The 17,445-nt window shown below is 37.8% G+C and overlaps 1 protein-coding gene across 1 annotated transcript; it reads left to right on the top strand.

Moving 5' to 3' along the window:
* The first annotated feature begins 15,585 nt into the window (after positions 1–15,585).
* Positions 15,586–16,823, top strand: LOC147907670 (uncharacterized). Its single transcript, XM_087412584.1, has one exon. The coding sequence runs from the start codon at positions 15,586–15,588 to the stop codon at positions 16,048–16,050; it is 465 nt and encodes a 154-aa protein (XP_087268710.1). The 3' UTR covers positions 16,051–16,823.
* The last annotated feature ends 622 nt before the right edge of the window (positions 16,824–17,445 follow it).

Below are 17,445 nucleotides of genomic sequence, written 5' to 3'. Positions count from 1 at the left end.
TAATTTTAACATTATTTTTATTTAAAATTTCCAAGACTTCATGAGGTCCGGTATATTGATCTCCAAATTTTCCAGGTTTTGGTCCCTTTAATAAAAATACATGATCTCCAGGCTTGAATGTCTGTGGATTAATTTTCTTGTCGTAATGTTTTTTTTATTTAACTTTAGCTTCTATGACGTTTTCACGAGCATTTGTTTGGATTGCATGGAGTTGCGTAACTAAATTTATTAGACAATCGTCGTAATTAGCTAATTTGTCTTCCGGGTTGAAGAGCTCATTTGACGGTATTCTTGCTATTTTACCGAACACTAATTCGTATGGAGTATGTTTCGTAGCCTCATGAACGCTAGTGTTGTAATTAAACATGGCTAAGCCAATCCATCTGTCCCATTGTTTCTGCTCGTTTGCGTACTGTTTCAGGTATTCTAATGCGTGATGTGATCGTTCTAAGGATCCATTTGATTGAGGATGAAATGCAGTTGTACGGAATTTACGGATTCTGAATATATTTTTGCTATTTTCTTCATTAATTCGCTGATAAAATTTCTTCCTTGATCGGTTAATATAGCTTTAGGTGCTCCTAATACGCAAATAAATCTGTCGACAAAGGCTTCTGGTATTGTCTCTGATGTTTGATCCGATAAGGGTATCCCCATGCAAAATTTAGTTAACTGATCTTGCAGGGTTAAGATATATTCGTTACCTCTTCCAGTTTTAGGTAAAGGTCCTACGATATCCATGGCTACTTTGTCAAAAGACGATCCTGGTGTGTGATTATCATAGGTTGTTTGGTTTTTACTCGAATGAGTTTTTTTAACTGACATTGTAAACATTGTTGTATATATCGTTGAACATCGGACTTTAGATTTTCCCAATGGTATTTGTGTTTTATTCTGTTGTAAGTCTTCGCGACACCTCGGTGTCCTCCCGTAGGTAAGCAATGTATTTCTCCGATTATCGTAGATCGAAGATCTTTAGATGGGTTTCACTAGTCCATTGCATATAATTAATTTGGTTGATGAATCCACAAAAACTAATTGCAATGCGGTTTTGATATTATTCCATGGCACGTTGTTAACATGATCGATTTTAGCAATGCTAACAATTTTTAATTTTAATTCTTCAGTGATAGATTGTAAATCTTTTATTACGGCGGAAATCTGGGTGAAGGTTATCGTCGGTCCCTCACGTTGTCCTTCGCTAATAGGCAAGGCTAAATGATAGTATTTTTTGTATTTTATGACTTTGGCTTTTCCTAGAGCGAGATTTTCTAAGTGAGAGATCTCATTCCTTTCAAATAGTTTTTGCGAACCTGAGTCTAATGGTTTCCCATTGGTATCGACAAAATATACAATGTTATCCTTTCGTAAAAATAATATAATAGATCGCGAGAATCGAGAATATTGTTTTTGATTATTTGATCGTTAACAATAATAAGCCCTGTTTTTCCTTTTAATTTCTGAATTTTATATCCTTCTTCAAATTCTTTCTTTTCTTGATTTTCCTCTTCATCGTCACTTTTTACATCGCCTTCTCCGTCCAATGAATCATTTCTGTCTTTTGCTCTATCCGTCTCATTCTTTTGTTGTGGGAAATCTCTGGGTAGCTTATCCTGCTGGGCGTCTCTATTTTTTGCTGTTTGACTTTGAGTCTGAATTTTATTACTTTGAGGAATATTGCGCGTTATAGCCTTTTCTATAGTTTGTGGCTCTTGTGGTTTCTCTGTCTCCTTTCGTGCAGGAGATGCTGAATTCGTATCCTCTTCAAGTGGATGATCGTCTGGAAATAAGTCTTCAAGTGGTTCGTCATCAGTCAAATATAATTTAAAATCTTCGTCCTCTTCGTCTTCCTCATCTGATTCCTTTAGCATTCTAGAAATCATTTCTGCATTTTTTGGATCGTTAAGGTTCAAAGGCTTGTGGTGATTAATTATAGTGCAGTTCGCTTCTTCAAGGTCTACCGGATTTCGTGACAATGCATTTACGTTAGTTTTACCTGCTTTATATATCACGTCGTAATCATATTCAGCTAATTTTAATCTCTATCGTAGTATTCGCATGTTTGCGTCCTGTGCATTTTTAAATCAGAGAAGAGGTTTGTGGTCCGTAATCAAAGTAAATTTCCGTCCATATAGATAAAGTCTAAAATGCTTGATACAATACACTATGGCTAAAGCTTCCTTCTCATAAGTGTCGCATTTTATTTCATTTTCGGTCAGAGTTCGCGAAGCGTATGCTATCGGTCGATCTTTATTTATTTCTCCTTGTGATAGGATGCTTCCAATCGCTATTCCGGAAGCATCAGTATTTAATATAAAAGGTTTGGAAAAATTGGGATATTGCAAGACAGGTTCTTCGCACAATTTCTCCTTTAACGCTTGGAAGGAGTCTTCTTGATCTATTGTCTATTCAAATTTAGTGTCATTTTTTAACAAATTGGTGAGGGGTTTAGTTAATTTTGAAAAACTTGGTATAAATCTTCGGTAATATCCGGCTAATCCAAGAAATTGTTTGATATTTTTCGGCGTTTTGGGCTTTGGAAATTGCCTTACAGCTTCTAATTCTTCGGATCGGGTTTAACTCCATCCTTACTAATTATGTGCCCCAAATAAGTGACTTCGGTTTTCAAGAATTCGCATTTGTCAGACTGTAATTTTAAATCAGCTTTGCGCAATCGCTCTATCAACAAATTATACTTCCTTTCGTGTTCTTCTAGCGTAGATGACAATGTCATCCATATACACAAATAGTTCTTCGCCTTGCAATCCTGATAATACTAAATCCATTAACCGTTGAAAAGTAGCGGGCGCATTCTTTAATCCGAAAGGCATTCGGTCAAATTCGTAATGATCGAAAGGAGTTGTAAATGCAGTTTTATGATTGTCAACAGGATCCATCTTTATTTGATGAAATCCGGACGCTAAGTCGCATACTGAGAAATATTGCGCTCCGCCTAATTGATCCAGAATATCGATAATGTTAGGTAACGAGTAAGCGTCCTCGGCAGTTTTTTCGTTTAAGGCTCGGAAATCTAATACCATTCTCCATCGCTTGTTTCCCTTTGTGTCCTCTTTTTTGGGAACTATCCATATAGGCGTATTATACGGTGATTGAGAAGGATGCCTCCTTCTAACAGTTCTTCTACCTGTCTATTTATTTCTTCTTTATGAATTTGCGGGAATCTGTATTGTCGCGTATTTATAGGTCGATCATCCATTGTAGATATTTGGTGTTGTAATATATTTGTTGCTGACAACTTTTCTCCAGGGATGTGAAATCTGTCCTGGCTGTCAGTTATAAGTTTCATTACACTTGTTTTTTCGTGGACACTCAAATGCTCCAAACGCAATAGTTCTGTAATTTCTGTAAGTCTATTCTTTCCGATCTTTTCTGATACAACTAAGCATTCGCGTGGAATATTTTTCGTAAGTTCATCTCGACATTCTCGTTCAGTTCTTTCCTTATGTTTTGACTACGTTTGCGCATAAATTTATCTATCATTTTTTGAGATTGATTTTGTGTTGACGCCAGGATTTTTGAAGATGGTTTATTTTCCTTTGAATTACGAACATTTATATGAGGCTTACATGATTGCATTCTTTCTAGAAGTTCATCAATAATAATATGAGAGGAATCTTTTTGATGATTATAATTTTTTGCGGGAATTCCAACCCTTGGTAATTTAATTTTTTCTAGAGTGGAGCTCTTTGCCTTTGGCTCCTTTTGATAGAATTGAGTCGCATTGCATAGGTTGGTTATTTACCTCCTTGCAATCGATAGGAGTAGAATTTAATAGGGAAGTATGGAAACTTTCCTCTGCAATTCCGAAATTATTTAATTCTTCAGGAGGGGTTTGGTAACTTCCCTCTCCAAAATTTTTTGGATTATTTAAATTTTCAGGAGAGGTTTGATAACTTCCCTCTCCAAAACTTTTTGAATTATTTAAATTTTCAGGAGAGGTTTGGTAACTTCCCTCTCCAAAATTTTTTGAATTATTTAAGTTTTCAGGAAAAGTTTGGTAACTTCCCCCTCCAAGGATTTTGGATTCTAGGATTTCGGGGGAGATATATAAATATTCCCCTCGATGAATATTTGGAATAGAATTTTTCCTTGATTTTTTAATTCCTCTCATTGATTTATTCTCATCAAATACCTCAAAACTTTCATTTATTTTTCTGTTACTCTTATCTCCTGTCAGAACATCTCCGTTCATAATTCCGTCATTATTTGAACTGGCATCGTTACTAAAGTCTTCGAAATGGATTTGGATATCCCTTGGATGGTTAAAACTTTGTGCATTTACTATTTTTGATTACCACGCATTTCAATGCTTGAACTATCGTTGTCAAATAATTCATTCAAGGGTTTGAGGCGCAAGATTGGTACTTGTATCTCAACTTCTTCGTCTAACGTGCTTATGACGCTTAAATATGCTTTTCCAAAAACGTTTTCTACTATTGTATCTCCTAAGTATATTCCATGTGCTATTTTTAATTTCGGTATATATCCTATTTTTATCTCCGGATTTCTTCACATAAAATAAAGATTCTGATCGTAGTGGTGCGATGATGGTTTCTGGTGAAAAGAAAGGTATATTGACTCCTGATACATCTAGATATTCCTTTGCATAGTCAATTTTCGAGGAAGTCTGTTGGAAGAAATCGTTACCTAATATTCCGGATTGTAAGATTGGAAAATTACCTGATACAATATGGAATGTAATATTTTCTCCAAAGAGGGGTAAAATTATTTTTCCTAGCGTATAAACGGGATATTCGTTTATGCCATTTAATTTTAAAATATTGCTATAGTTGACAATACTGTCCTTAGGTAAAAAATTTTCTTTGATTATGTTTGGCCCGGAACCGGTATCTAACATAAAAGCTACGGGTGGTGTTGACTCGCAAAAGTTTACCTGAACGGTAGGCACGCGACTATGCTTGTCGAGATTTACAGTTACGGGACGTATTTCTAACGCGTTTTTGCCTCCTGGACCTTTTTTGATGTCAACGGGTGTGAAACTCGTTCAGACCCCTGTGCCACACCCGATTTCGAGGGGCCGCCGGAGTTTCCCTGTTCGTTTATCTTTCTTCGGTTATTGCTCGCAATTCTTAATTCGCAAGTTTCGAAGAAATGCCCTTGCTCTTTACAATACCGGCAGAATAAGTCTGAGGGTGCAGTGTTTTGCCCTACCTTAGATCGACAATTTTGCATTATGCCCAAGATTGTTACAGATTTGACAGATGATCCTTACTTTATTAATTGCGTTATGTTGCTCATTCTGCTTTTTCCAGCAGTTATTGGCCGAATGACCTGGCTTATCGCACCACTGACAGATTACAGAAGGTTTATTCTGACTATTGTTATTATCAGTTCGACAATTTTTGGCGTTATGCCCTGATCTAGAACATATTTGGCAAATAATGTTATTTCCCTGTAAAATATTGACGGATTGTCGTGCTTGAGGATCGCGAAGTCGACATTTGTCAGCGCTGTGTCCGCGTTTCTTACAGATTTGACATATTAAAATTTCTGTTCCGAAATTATTTAATTTTCTGCAGTTTGCAGCTGAATGTCCTTCTTTATAACAAATCTGAGGTTTCTCGTAATTTGTTAGTATTTAGTGCTTTATTCGATGTACTTTCTTGATTTCATCATAAGTCTGTCATCGAATGGAGTTCCTTTTCTATCCGCTACCGTTTCTTGAACATCTTGTTTCTTGCTATCCTTTGCTCAATTTCTGGTTTTAATCCCCTAATAAAACGCTTACACATGTCCTTTTCTAAAGATACTTTAATATTCTGATCGCATTTCCCGAAATTTTATATCTCTCTGTGCGGGAATGCACCGCGCGGAAAGATTCGAGTGAGAGAACGGCACACGGTTGATATGATACACGACAGTAAAGAGAACTCCGTTTCTTTGTAATTTAACAAAAGAATTTTCTTTAATATGCACAGTTACAAATTCAGAAAATATAATTAATTAAATATTAGATTAACAGAATATTAAATGCGGTCACCTTTTCCAAATTGTATTTGGAATCGCGGTGATGGAAAATCTCGGCGATTTTCTCGGCACTTCTCGAAAAGATCTGTCTTATAGCGGTTAGCACGACGGTTTTACGAAACGATATAGTAGCAAGACTATGACTCTAAGAACTCTAAGAAGGAGGAACGGCGAGATCGAAGCATTTATTGCTTTCGGCCTGGGCTTTCTTCATGGGAAAAATCCAATAAAATTTTGCCACAATCGTAATTATTGCGTGGCATTAGTTGTACAAAATTGATTGGCGCTTTGGATTCTTTTCTAACGACGTTCAACGTAACAGTCATGCGCGACAGAAAATCCGTACGTGGGATTGGTGACAGCGCGTGACGTATTCGTCGGAGCGCGGCGTTCGCGTGCGCGAATTGAATTGTTCTAGAACTTTCGATTGTCCGTTGCCGGTGCCTGTTTGCGTGTACCGAATTGTTTTAAAAAGACCAAAGAACGACGAATCCCTGACTTTGACGAGGATTAAGGTCAGGCTCGAGATGAAATCACGAGCTCACCTTATGCGTGCGTTCATTAACAATTACTGTCGGTCGATCGAAAGAGTTCTTACTTTTTTTCCGAATTACCGATCTCAAACACCCTCCATTATTTGTTTTCCTAAAATCTTTATCCGATTTGCGTATGTGATTGTCTTCCTCATTCTTTTGATAAACGCGGCCTAACTCCCCTTGCAATTGATATATATTTTTTGAACTGCCGTAGACTTGTTTTAGGTATTTGATTAATTGTGTCACGTTGTTAAAGTCTCGGTCTTGTATAGCGCGCTTCACCTACAATTCTTGTTCTTATGATTTTGGTGAATTGCGGTTCAGCTTCCTCTAGTAACATGGATTTTGTTTCCTCGCATCCCTCGATAAAATAGTTTAAAGGAATGTATTTGCTATCGAAAAAAGGTATGGCTTCGACAGCGTATTTTAGTGTGAATGAATAAATTATGCTGCATTATTCCGTTAGATCCCTCTGTTTTAGGGGTGGTCATAACATTAACTTTGGTTGAATTTTCGTCTACGAGATCACAAGAAGAGGAGAAATCGAGCATAAGAGGTTTGGACAAATTTGTTGAAATATTTTCTGTAATATCAATTTTATTAAAATCTAGATCAACGTCCACAGTAGTGGATTGAGAGGGTTTGGCAAGAGTAGAAGTGTATACTGTGTCTTGTGTATTTTATTTAGATTCAATTGAACACCGAGGGCAGTTTTATAAAGGTTTCCTGTTGTAGACTTATCGTGGGCGTCGATGGTTTGACGCCCTGTGCGTTTTGACTCGCGACCTACCGTTCCGAGTTCGAGTTTTACCGGTACGCCATAATGTCAACTTGTTCTTATAAGACTCGATCTAATTACTTGATTGCCTCAGGATGAGCCAATAAGCTTTTTAGCTTACGCAGGGAGGATGCTGATCAGATTGAAAGCTTGGCGCTCTTCCTCGGTGTTAGGTCCGAGGTGAGCGATTCCTGTGGAGCATCTTCGGGAAGTAGCGTCCCGGCGGCACCCGAAGCGCTGGCCGACCAATGTCGCACATATAGGCGACGCAAATTGGGAGTAGCCTAGGCTACGACGATCCGACCGATGATCTAGATTGATATCGCGGGGCTGTGGCAATTGCCCGCGTCATGGGTAGGATTTGCGGGAGTTGATAGTTGCATGCTGGCTCCTCTGGCAGGGTCCTCTGGCCACGACGGGTGAGCTGCATAACATGCTCGGAAATCAGCCTGCATAGCTGGTAAAGCGTGGATAGTCACTCGCTCCAATCAGTGAGTTGCTTGTTGGGACCTACATCCCGCAAACGCGACTGAGAGTCTCGGCATAACCGTGATGCGCTGATCGGACGTATTCCAGATCCCACACTCATGAGGCTCGTGTGAGTTAAGCTTAAATGCAGGTATCGCATTATTAAATACTCACACTCTTCTGTAGACTTATCGTCTGAGGAATCTGAGTTCATTATTCTTTCCAAAGATCATTTTATATCCCAGATGCCCCCAATTTTCATTGTTTTGTTACATCTAAGCCCCAAGATTCTTTTATTTCGATGAGAAGAAGGAGTTAGGAGAGGGGCCAAGGAAGGACGCAACCGCTGCTGACACCGCTCTTGTAGTTATCGTTCTGAGGCGGATGCCACAAGTCGGACGCACTTGATTATGTCCTAGATGTGGGTCAATGTCGATGCGCGACGGTATTACTCAATTTGAGATTGTGCATCCGTCGGTCCTCTTTTAGGTCAAAAAACTTAATCCTTTTGATCAGGGATTGGATCTGTACGATCTTTGTCAAGACGCAGTGAATCGGAAGAGCGGTGAAATAAAATTTAATCAATCATTTAGAAATATTCATAAAATTTTTCTATAATTCTCTTAAAGATCCAGATGTATGCAATGTACTTATATAATCATGTTATGAAATTTTTAATAATATAAAAATATATACATGAAGAGTAAGTACCGTGTGTATGATGGATGTTATTTTACAAAAATCGATGCTAGTGAAAAATAAGTTTCTGTGTGTGTGTGTGTGTGTGTGTGTGTGTGTGTGTGTTAAAAGGGAGGAGAGGAACTTCTTATGGATTTAATGAGGTATTTAAGTGACTGGAATATTTCATCGTACAACTTATTGTCTTCCGGAGGGACTGGAGAGTGAGAGAGAGAGAGAGAGAGAGCAGAGAGTTCTATGTTTTGAAAATTATGGAGAGAATAGGTAGGAGAATAGGAGGGGAAGGGGATTCAAAATCCAGAAAGGGTCTGAAGGTGTATTCCTGCGGGAACTATCGGTTGGCTTGTAAGATCTATCGGAGGTAAGATCTATCATAGGGGTGTTGGGGGAGCCTTGATCTCGATATTTTTAGCGCAAATGAGCCCTTTTTAGTTGACGACAGGCTTGAGGGGAGATAAATTGCCCGATCTATATCCGCATAATAATTGGGACGTTAGCTGAGTTTCTCGAGCTTGACCCGTTTCTTGCGTCCTGTTCTGTATCTGTTCCGCCAGACAATCTATTAAAATTTTCTCTCGTTAGTGCTCATGACGGATAATTAGAAGAACGTAGACGGAGAAAATAATTCCGAAGAGAAGGAAGGAAGAGATTTGTCAGGAGTTATGATTTGATTCTAGGGAAAGTAATCATGGGTTACTTAAGGCGTTTTATTGCTTAAGTAACTGAATATAGAAAAGAAGAATTACTTGAAGCGTTTTACCGCTTGAGTAATTCTGCGTAGAGGGAAGAGGTGAACTACTTGAAGCGTTTTACCGCTTAAATAATTCGGAACAGAGAAAGAGGTGAATTACTTGAAGCGTTTACCGCTTAGGTAATTCTAGATAAGAAAAAGGAAAATTACTTGAAGCGCTTTATCGCTTAAGTAATTTGTTAGGAGAAAGGATAGGCAGGGTGTGTCTGTGGTTAAAAAGAGAATAGATCGAGGAGAAATAAGGGAGGGAGAGAATATTGATAATCATATAACCTTGAAATTAAAGTAACATGAGGAAGAAAAAAAGGAATTTGTTCCCACTATTTGCTAGAAGTAGTGGCGAATTATAGCGGGAGTTCTCGGTGATGTCTTAGTGATGTCGCAATGATGGCTTTTAACTTAGTGTGAAAGATCTTCAACGTGGTTGATTTTGCTTGAATTGCACTGAGCAGAGAACCCCGCACTTTGAATAATTAAACTTATCGACTGATTTTGAATGTGACTGCTCGAAAGATTCTTTTATAACTAACCGCGCTTTTCCGAAGGCCCATACATATATACATTATCCCCGAAAAGTTTCCGGACATGGAACTTAAAATTGTATAATATTCAGATCAACTCGATAAAAGATCACCACAGACAAAAAAATAAAAAAGCATGTTAAAGCTTAAAATTTATACTTTAGTATGCTTTTGACCGTTTTACAAAAAAATTTTGTGAATTTTTTTGAATTTTGAATTTTGTATCGAGTCTTGCTCGATGTACCTTCCTGATTCTATCGTAAATCTGTCATCGAATGAAGTTCTCTTTCTATTCGTAACGCGTCGGCTACCATTTCCTGAACGCCTAAATTCCTTGTTATTCTTTGCTGGATTTCTGGTTTCAATCCTTTAATAAAACACTTGCACATGTCTTTTTCTAAAGATGTTTTAATACTTTGATCGGAAAGGGCATTCCCCGAAATTTTATGGGCTTCCATTATCTGTTTTCCTAAAATCTTTACCCGATTCGCGTGTGTGATTACGTCTTCTTCATTCTTTTGATAAATACGGCCTAATTCGCCTTGCAATTGGTATATATTTTTTAAGGCGCCATAAACTTGTTTTAAATATTTAGTTAATTGTGCCACATTGTTAAAGTCCTGATCTTGTATAGTGCGGCGCGCTTCACCCATAATTCTTGTCCTTATAATTTTTGTAAATTGATTCAGCTTCATCCGGTAGCATGGAGTTTGCTTCTTCGCATCCTTCGATAAAATAGTTTAAAGGGATGTTTTGCCGTCGAAGAAAGGTACGGCCTCGACAGCATATTTTAAGGCATATTTTAAGGTAGCAAATAAATTTTGGTGCGTCATGGTTTCGTCAGGTCCCCTCGATTTAGAGATAGCTACAATTGTTCTATGTTTATTTTCAGACGTTATACTACCGAATTCGCGCGCGGGTTAAGCGATAATATCCTCTGAGTCGGCGAAACCGTCAACACAAGGGTCTTAGAATTATTTGAAATCTCTGATTCATTCAAAGAAAAACCCGCTGCTTCAGATTCAAATTCGGAGGATTTGAGGGGGTTGGAAGTGTGTAATGTGTTTTGTGTACTCGACTTTAATTTATTTTTTCAGATTTTCTATAACCGTTTTATAAAAGCTTTCCACTTCAGATTTATTGCCAGAATTTATCGTATTCATTCCCGTCTCATAAGATCGCACTTACAATCCCGGACGAGTCCCAAAAAATTCATTTGGTCTGTTACGTCCAAACCCTTGGAAAATTTGGTCAAGGAGACAATGAGGGAGAATGGAGAGGATATGGAAGGACGGTCAGACTCAATCTCACAGGTATACGCGCGGAGACGAACATCTGTGAATCGTACGCACCTTTTAAGTCCCGGAATGTGGGTCAACGTCCGAAGGGACGCTATGACACCTGTTCCACTGGACAGTGCGAACGTCAGTTCTACTTTTTCGGTCAAGGAACTTAATCCCTTTGACCCGGGACTGGACCTCGTGCGATCTCAGGTATTCGAGGGAAGTGAATGCGAGAGGTGATGTTAATAAAAGACAGAGGAATACCTTAAGTTACATTTATTAATAAAATAATAAACAAAGGGTTTTGTACATTATAACTTCTTTTTACATAAAAAATATATATTATCTATAGAAAAAATATATACTATCTTATGGATGAATGCGTGCGTGCGTGCGTGCGTGCGTGCGTGTGTGTGTGTGTGTGTGTGTGTGTATAATGTGTTTTTCCATGGGAAACGCGGGGGTGGACTGTAAATAATTATGATTTACTTAATAGCTGTCCCCAAGATATCGGGTAGGTTCTAGGCGAGTGGCCAAGAAGATCCGTTGTCAGCGAAGAGCGTCTGAAACGCAGTCGCCGTGGCGTATGGCTAACTTCAGTTGCGATTTGATTACAAGTTCACACTCAGACGGAATCGCGAACTGGCGTGATTAGCGCGGGTTATAATGATTATCGGACTGTGCGAGACAATAAGTAACTAAGCGCGAACTCTACTGACGTGGACTGAATGGTTTAAAATTCTGTACTGACGTGAACCGGGTGCTTCAAAATTTGGTACTGACACGAACCGGGTGCTTCAAAATTTGGTACTGACGCTCTGTGCTTCCGCGGGACCTCTATTTATATCCCGAAAAAAGGGTGTTGAGCCCTTTGTCTAGGATGCTAAAGTTAGTTGTAATGTCACGTGAGATTTACGATTTTTATAACGTTTTATCATAGTTGATTTAAAGTACATAGAGTAGTTTTGAGAAGAAGAGAAAGTGATTTATGGTTTTCCTTAAAGAGCCAAGATTGCTCCGAGACGGATTCTGTTATTCTCGCGGAAAATATGGCTAGATAAGCAGATGGTTACCATGCTACCATTGTCAGTTGCGAGTTTGGTTTCAGATAATGCTCCTGTTGGAAGTTATTCTATGCGTTTACGCTTTTTTTAAGTGCGACATGGCGCCTGTTTTCTAAGATAAAATTGTTAGTCAGTCTCGGATGATAAAGCCTAGATTTTTACTATTGCGTGACTTCGGTACATTTATAATGTCTTTGCAATCTTGTCTCTTTTCGGGTCTATATTAAGGTTATTATTCTTTCCAGGTTGATTGACATTTACGAGTTTTCGCGGCGCCTGTCCGGTCCCTTTTTCAATTCTGTCAGTCCGTTATCAGAAGGCGCCGCTCGGGTCTTGTAGACGCCAACCATAGTCGCGGCGAAGAGAAAAAAAATCGTGGCGTCTGTAAGGACGTAACAGTGTCCTAAGTAATAAATATTTCGTAATTTTGAATTCAGAATCGATTCAACAACATTTTAATGAATGTAATTGTCAAGTTTTAAATTTAAATATTCATTATTAACCAAGTAAACCAAATTATCGTGTAAAATGTAACTGGAGTATCACCTTCTCTTCTACTAAATAATATTAAAAACACAATACAACATAAAAACAAACATGGTTTATAAATTAAAAACATATGAAAAGAAGAGCATTAAAAACCACCACACAAGTTATAGTTTGTGATATTTAATTATCATTACATTAATTAAAACATTAGATGTTTCGGCCACAATCTGGCCATCCTCAGTAAATTCAATATTCTTAAAACGCAGAGTTACATCTAGTTGACATTAAATTCAACCGTCGTATGTTGTAATTATATAAACGTGTTCATTTCTATGTGAAGATGCTTTGTACAATAATGTTACACCGCCAATTATCATATCACGAAATATGTAGAACAAAAATTTCCAGATTCTAATTTAACAAATTAACCTATCATTAATCTTTTAATCGAAATGTATGAGAATAGAATCGTTACCTTTTACACCAAAAAATGATGAATCTCAAGTACATCCTTTACACAGATGTAAATTTGATGTGACATTGTGTATTATTATTTGGCATATATGTTACCACTATTTATATATGTATTCATATAACAAAAAACATATTTATATATTATATAAATAATATATCATCTTATATACTCATATAAGTACATATTTATATATTTATTATATATTTATATATTTATTATATAAATAATTCTAAAACTTTCTAAAAATTTTTGACTTACATATATAAAGGGTGTCTCAAAATGACTTGACATTTTAATGTATTAATAAAACATATTATTTATTTGAAAAGTACACATGTTTTTAGTTTAATATAAAGTACAAACATGGAGGTTATATGTGGAACACAATATCCGATAAATGGCCGCCTCGACTCTGTTTGCAAACGTTCATTCTTTTGACAAAATTTTCAATGACATTTTGGCATAATTGCGGACTAATTTCATTAATGGTACGTCTAATTTCTTCCTTCAACTCCGGAATGGTCTGTGGATCATTGGCATACACTTTTCCTTTCAGAAAACCCCAAAGAAAGAAATCCAATGACGTCAAATCGCACGATCTTGGTGGTCAATTCACATCGCCGCGGCGCGAAATAACACGACCATGAAACTTCGTCTGCAATAATAACTGCATAAACTTCGTCTGTAATGGATTTTCACAATTTCTATGCATTGCTCGATCGTGTAATTCTCCATGACTAAACCTCAATACTTCCTGATGCCAGTTGTTAAAGGTTAGTACGTTACGTTCGCTGCAAAAAAAATGGCTCGCAATTTAAAATGTGTTACATACCAATAAAATCCCCTTATTCTTTATAGAATAATATATTCGTCATAGGTATACAATTTATACTTTACTTTATCTTATCGCTAGATTTCCCTATTTTCCTTATTTCGAAACTGGAAATTCCGTTTCTCTTTTATAGTCAGTTTCTTTATTTGAACATTCAAACTCTAACAGATAGATCACGTTATGTACTTTTAGGCGTCATAAAAATTATCTATAGAATATTCTAGAAAGAATGTCTAAGAATATCACACGATCTTTCTCAAAGAAGCCCTCCTATAAAATAACAAATATAAAAGCGTATTATACATTAACATTATATAATAATAACGTATATTATATTAGCGTTTAACGATTAAGTAATTAGCAGTAAAATAGAAATCTTCCTGAATGCGAGAACGAATATCTTTTTCTTTTTTTCCCTTTTTCTTTTTCTAATAAAGTTAAATTAATCTTAAATATATGAATGTAGTGAATTCGCCTCGCATAAAGGATATTAAGGAAAACCGAATTTTTATAACAAATTGTTAAAATTCAACTATTACTTATTAAGAATAAACTTGTAGAGTGGGGAGTAGGGCTTACGCGGAGCCTTGCTGCCTTATCTCAAAGGAAGCGCGAGTATAGGTTCTACCAAATTTTGAGAAGTGTCGATTGGTTCTGAAAGGACACTCCCATACTCATTTTCAGTATATAAAGGGAGCTGTCGAAGACAGAAATATACATTTTTATTCACAAACTCTTATACTCAAACTCTCAAACTCAGACTCTTAGACTTAGGCTTAGACTTAGACTCACTTTCAGACTCGCACTGCTTCGATCACTCAGCCAGTCAGTCAGTTACAGTCAAGGTGAGAACTATCCTCGCGCTTCATCAGAACCTCGTTTTCACATTTATCTTTCTTTTAATAAACGATAATATCAAATCGAATCTATCGACGGAACGTCTAAATCTCTGATCTCTAATTCTTCATACAAATATACACATATATATGAATATCCGAGGAGTCGTTGCGACTGTCGCTGCCAATAGCGTGGCCCCCGTTGTCGGCACTTCCTCGGAGAATTCATAATTTCCTCGTATCCAGAGAGCTGTTACGACTGTCGCTGCCAATAGCGTGGCCCCCGTTTACGACAGTTCTCCGGAACATTATAATTCTTTTTTTTTGCATTACTTCCATGCCTACCAAAGCCGGACGAAGACAAAGGGAAAAGAGATTGAGGTTCCAAGTTAAATCGGCCCTTATTTCGAATCAAGATCCTTTCCCCTATTTCCAAAAACTTGCGCAATTGCTAGACCAAGACAAACCGGTAGACTCACCCCGCGAACCTGTCTATACTCTAAATAAATTGGAGGTCAACCTCACGTTTCCTAGTTACAAAACCATTCCAAAGCACGATCCACGTAGATTCGCTTATAAACTTCGCGATCTTTTTGGCACCGGATTCAAGGTTACCCTTCCTTTAAATTATCCAATACTTCCTAGTGAATCGCATCCTTAACTACACAACTTAATCTCCGGTCCCCGAGTAAATTGTTTAAATACATTGACTCAAAAACGGAGAAAAACATCTCAATAACAACATTGCGACGTAACAAAAATTTGGTGACAGCGGTGGGATACGCTCTGTTAAGTTGTGTGGAAAAGAAATCTCAAGTGATTAAACTGTGCAAAAGTATTATCTATGAACAAGGTAGTGCATACTCCGCCAAGAAAAAATCCCGTAACAAACAATACCGCCATGGCAAACGAAGTCGATATCGTCAATTTACAACGAAGACTGCAGCAACAAGAACGTCTCATTCGCCAGTTACAAGAACAGCAGCAACATTCAGAACAGTCACAAGGTATTCCAACGACACCATCTGCCGACCTTAATTTCATGTACTTTTCAATCAGAGACGCGTTGGAAGCTGTACCTAATTTTGACGGAGATAATATTGCGTTTACTCATTTCGTGGAAGGATGTGAAGAAGCGCTCAGCATGATTGCGCCTTCACAAGAAATTATCTTAGTGCGCGCAATACGTAACAAATTAAAGGGGGATGCTCATAGATCCATACTCGGGAGAGTATTTAATTCCTTACAGGGTTTAGTCGAATTTTTACGTAGTAAATATGGTCCTAGAGAAACAGTTTACGAGGCGTAAGCTCGACTCGCTTACATATGTCAGAAGGGAGACGAAAAGGTATCAAGTTATGCGAATCGTGTCCGCGAAATAGGAAAGCGTATAATAGACGCCCAAAAATGGCAATCGAATGAAATTAGTCATGATTTTAAAAGATCCGTGGACGAGCATTTAAGAATATGTTTTCTACGTGGTTTAAATCCGGAAATAGTAATATCAAAAGAAGGAACATTCGAGGAATTGGAGAGCCGCGCTATAGACGCCGAAAGAGAACTCGAGACTGTAAAAACGATAAGACAAGTAGTGCTTGGAGAAAAAAGGTCCAGCGATAACAAACACGCAGGTAATGCGCCTGTGCGTCGGGTAAATGCCGAAACAATGATGTGCCAATACTGCCATAAAATCGGGCATACAGCCGACCGTTGTAGGCTTATCAGCAGCAATCAATCTAGACGAAATTTTTTTTCTAACGTAAACCTAAGCCGAATGAACTTCGCATCGAATAATCGAAATTACGACAATACGCGAACACCACCACCCCTGAGAGGACTACAAAATCCTGGTAATACGTCTCAAATTATGTGCAGATACTGCAAAAAAGTGGGACACGCAATTGAAGAGTGCCGCAAGCGAGCATTTAACAATCAGGTTCGTAGTAGCCAAGCGCAGGGAAACGGAGAAATTCCCGCGAAGACAGGGGCGATTCCGGGAAATACAAACATACGCCCCGCTCGAGCGATAACGACGGCATTCGATACGGATATCGAACAATAAATCTAACGCGCACGGAAGAAGTACCAACAGTCAGACTAAAAAGCAGAGATATGAACGGTTCTTTAAAATTCCTAATAGACAGTGGTTCAGGGCCGAACATCATCAAAAAGGGATCCTTAAAATCTAATGTCCAAGTAAATAGGAACGAGATTCTGAAATTAACGGGAATTACGGCGCACTATGTGTCCACCTTAGGGCTAGGACAGGTAGACATCTTAGGACGTCCAGTCGCATTTTATTTAGTGGAAGACGAATTTCCTATACCACAGGACGGAATAATAGGCTCCGATTTCTTTAATCAATGCAAGGCCAACGTAAATTATAAGACAAATCATCTGGAATGGGATGATATTAGGATACCATTCGAACCTAAGGAAATTCTAACTATTCCTGCAAGGACAAATTCACAATTATACATTCAAGTTGCTAATCCAGAATTAAAAGAAGGATATGTTCCTAAACTAAATTTGGCCGAAGGTGTTTACTTAGGTAATGCGCTGATGACCGTACGAGATGGAAAGACACATTTATAGGTAATAAATACGATCGAAGAAGATTATGATGTACTTGTGCCCACTATACGAATATTCGAATTCAATGAATTAACTAATCTTAAATCTAATTCTAATTCAAACTCAACAT

This window comes from Acromyrmex echinatior, chromosome 13, assembly GCF_024713525.1.
Source record: "Acromyrmex echinatior isolate Ae372 chromosome 13, ASM2471352v2, whole genome shotgun sequence".
Classification (NCBI taxonomy): domain Eukaryota; kingdom Metazoa; phylum Arthropoda; class Insecta; order Hymenoptera; family Formicidae; genus Acromyrmex; species Acromyrmex echinatior.
The sequence above is the reverse complement of the archived record's forward strand: the minus strand, read 5'-3'. Positions and strand labels throughout refer to the sequence as shown.

Bases quoted from the DNA above. Each gene is read 5' to 3' on its own strand.
- LOC147907670 (XM_087412584.1), top strand. From the start codon at position 15,586: ATGAACAAGGTAGTGCATACTCCGCCAAGAAAAAATCCCGTAACAAAC.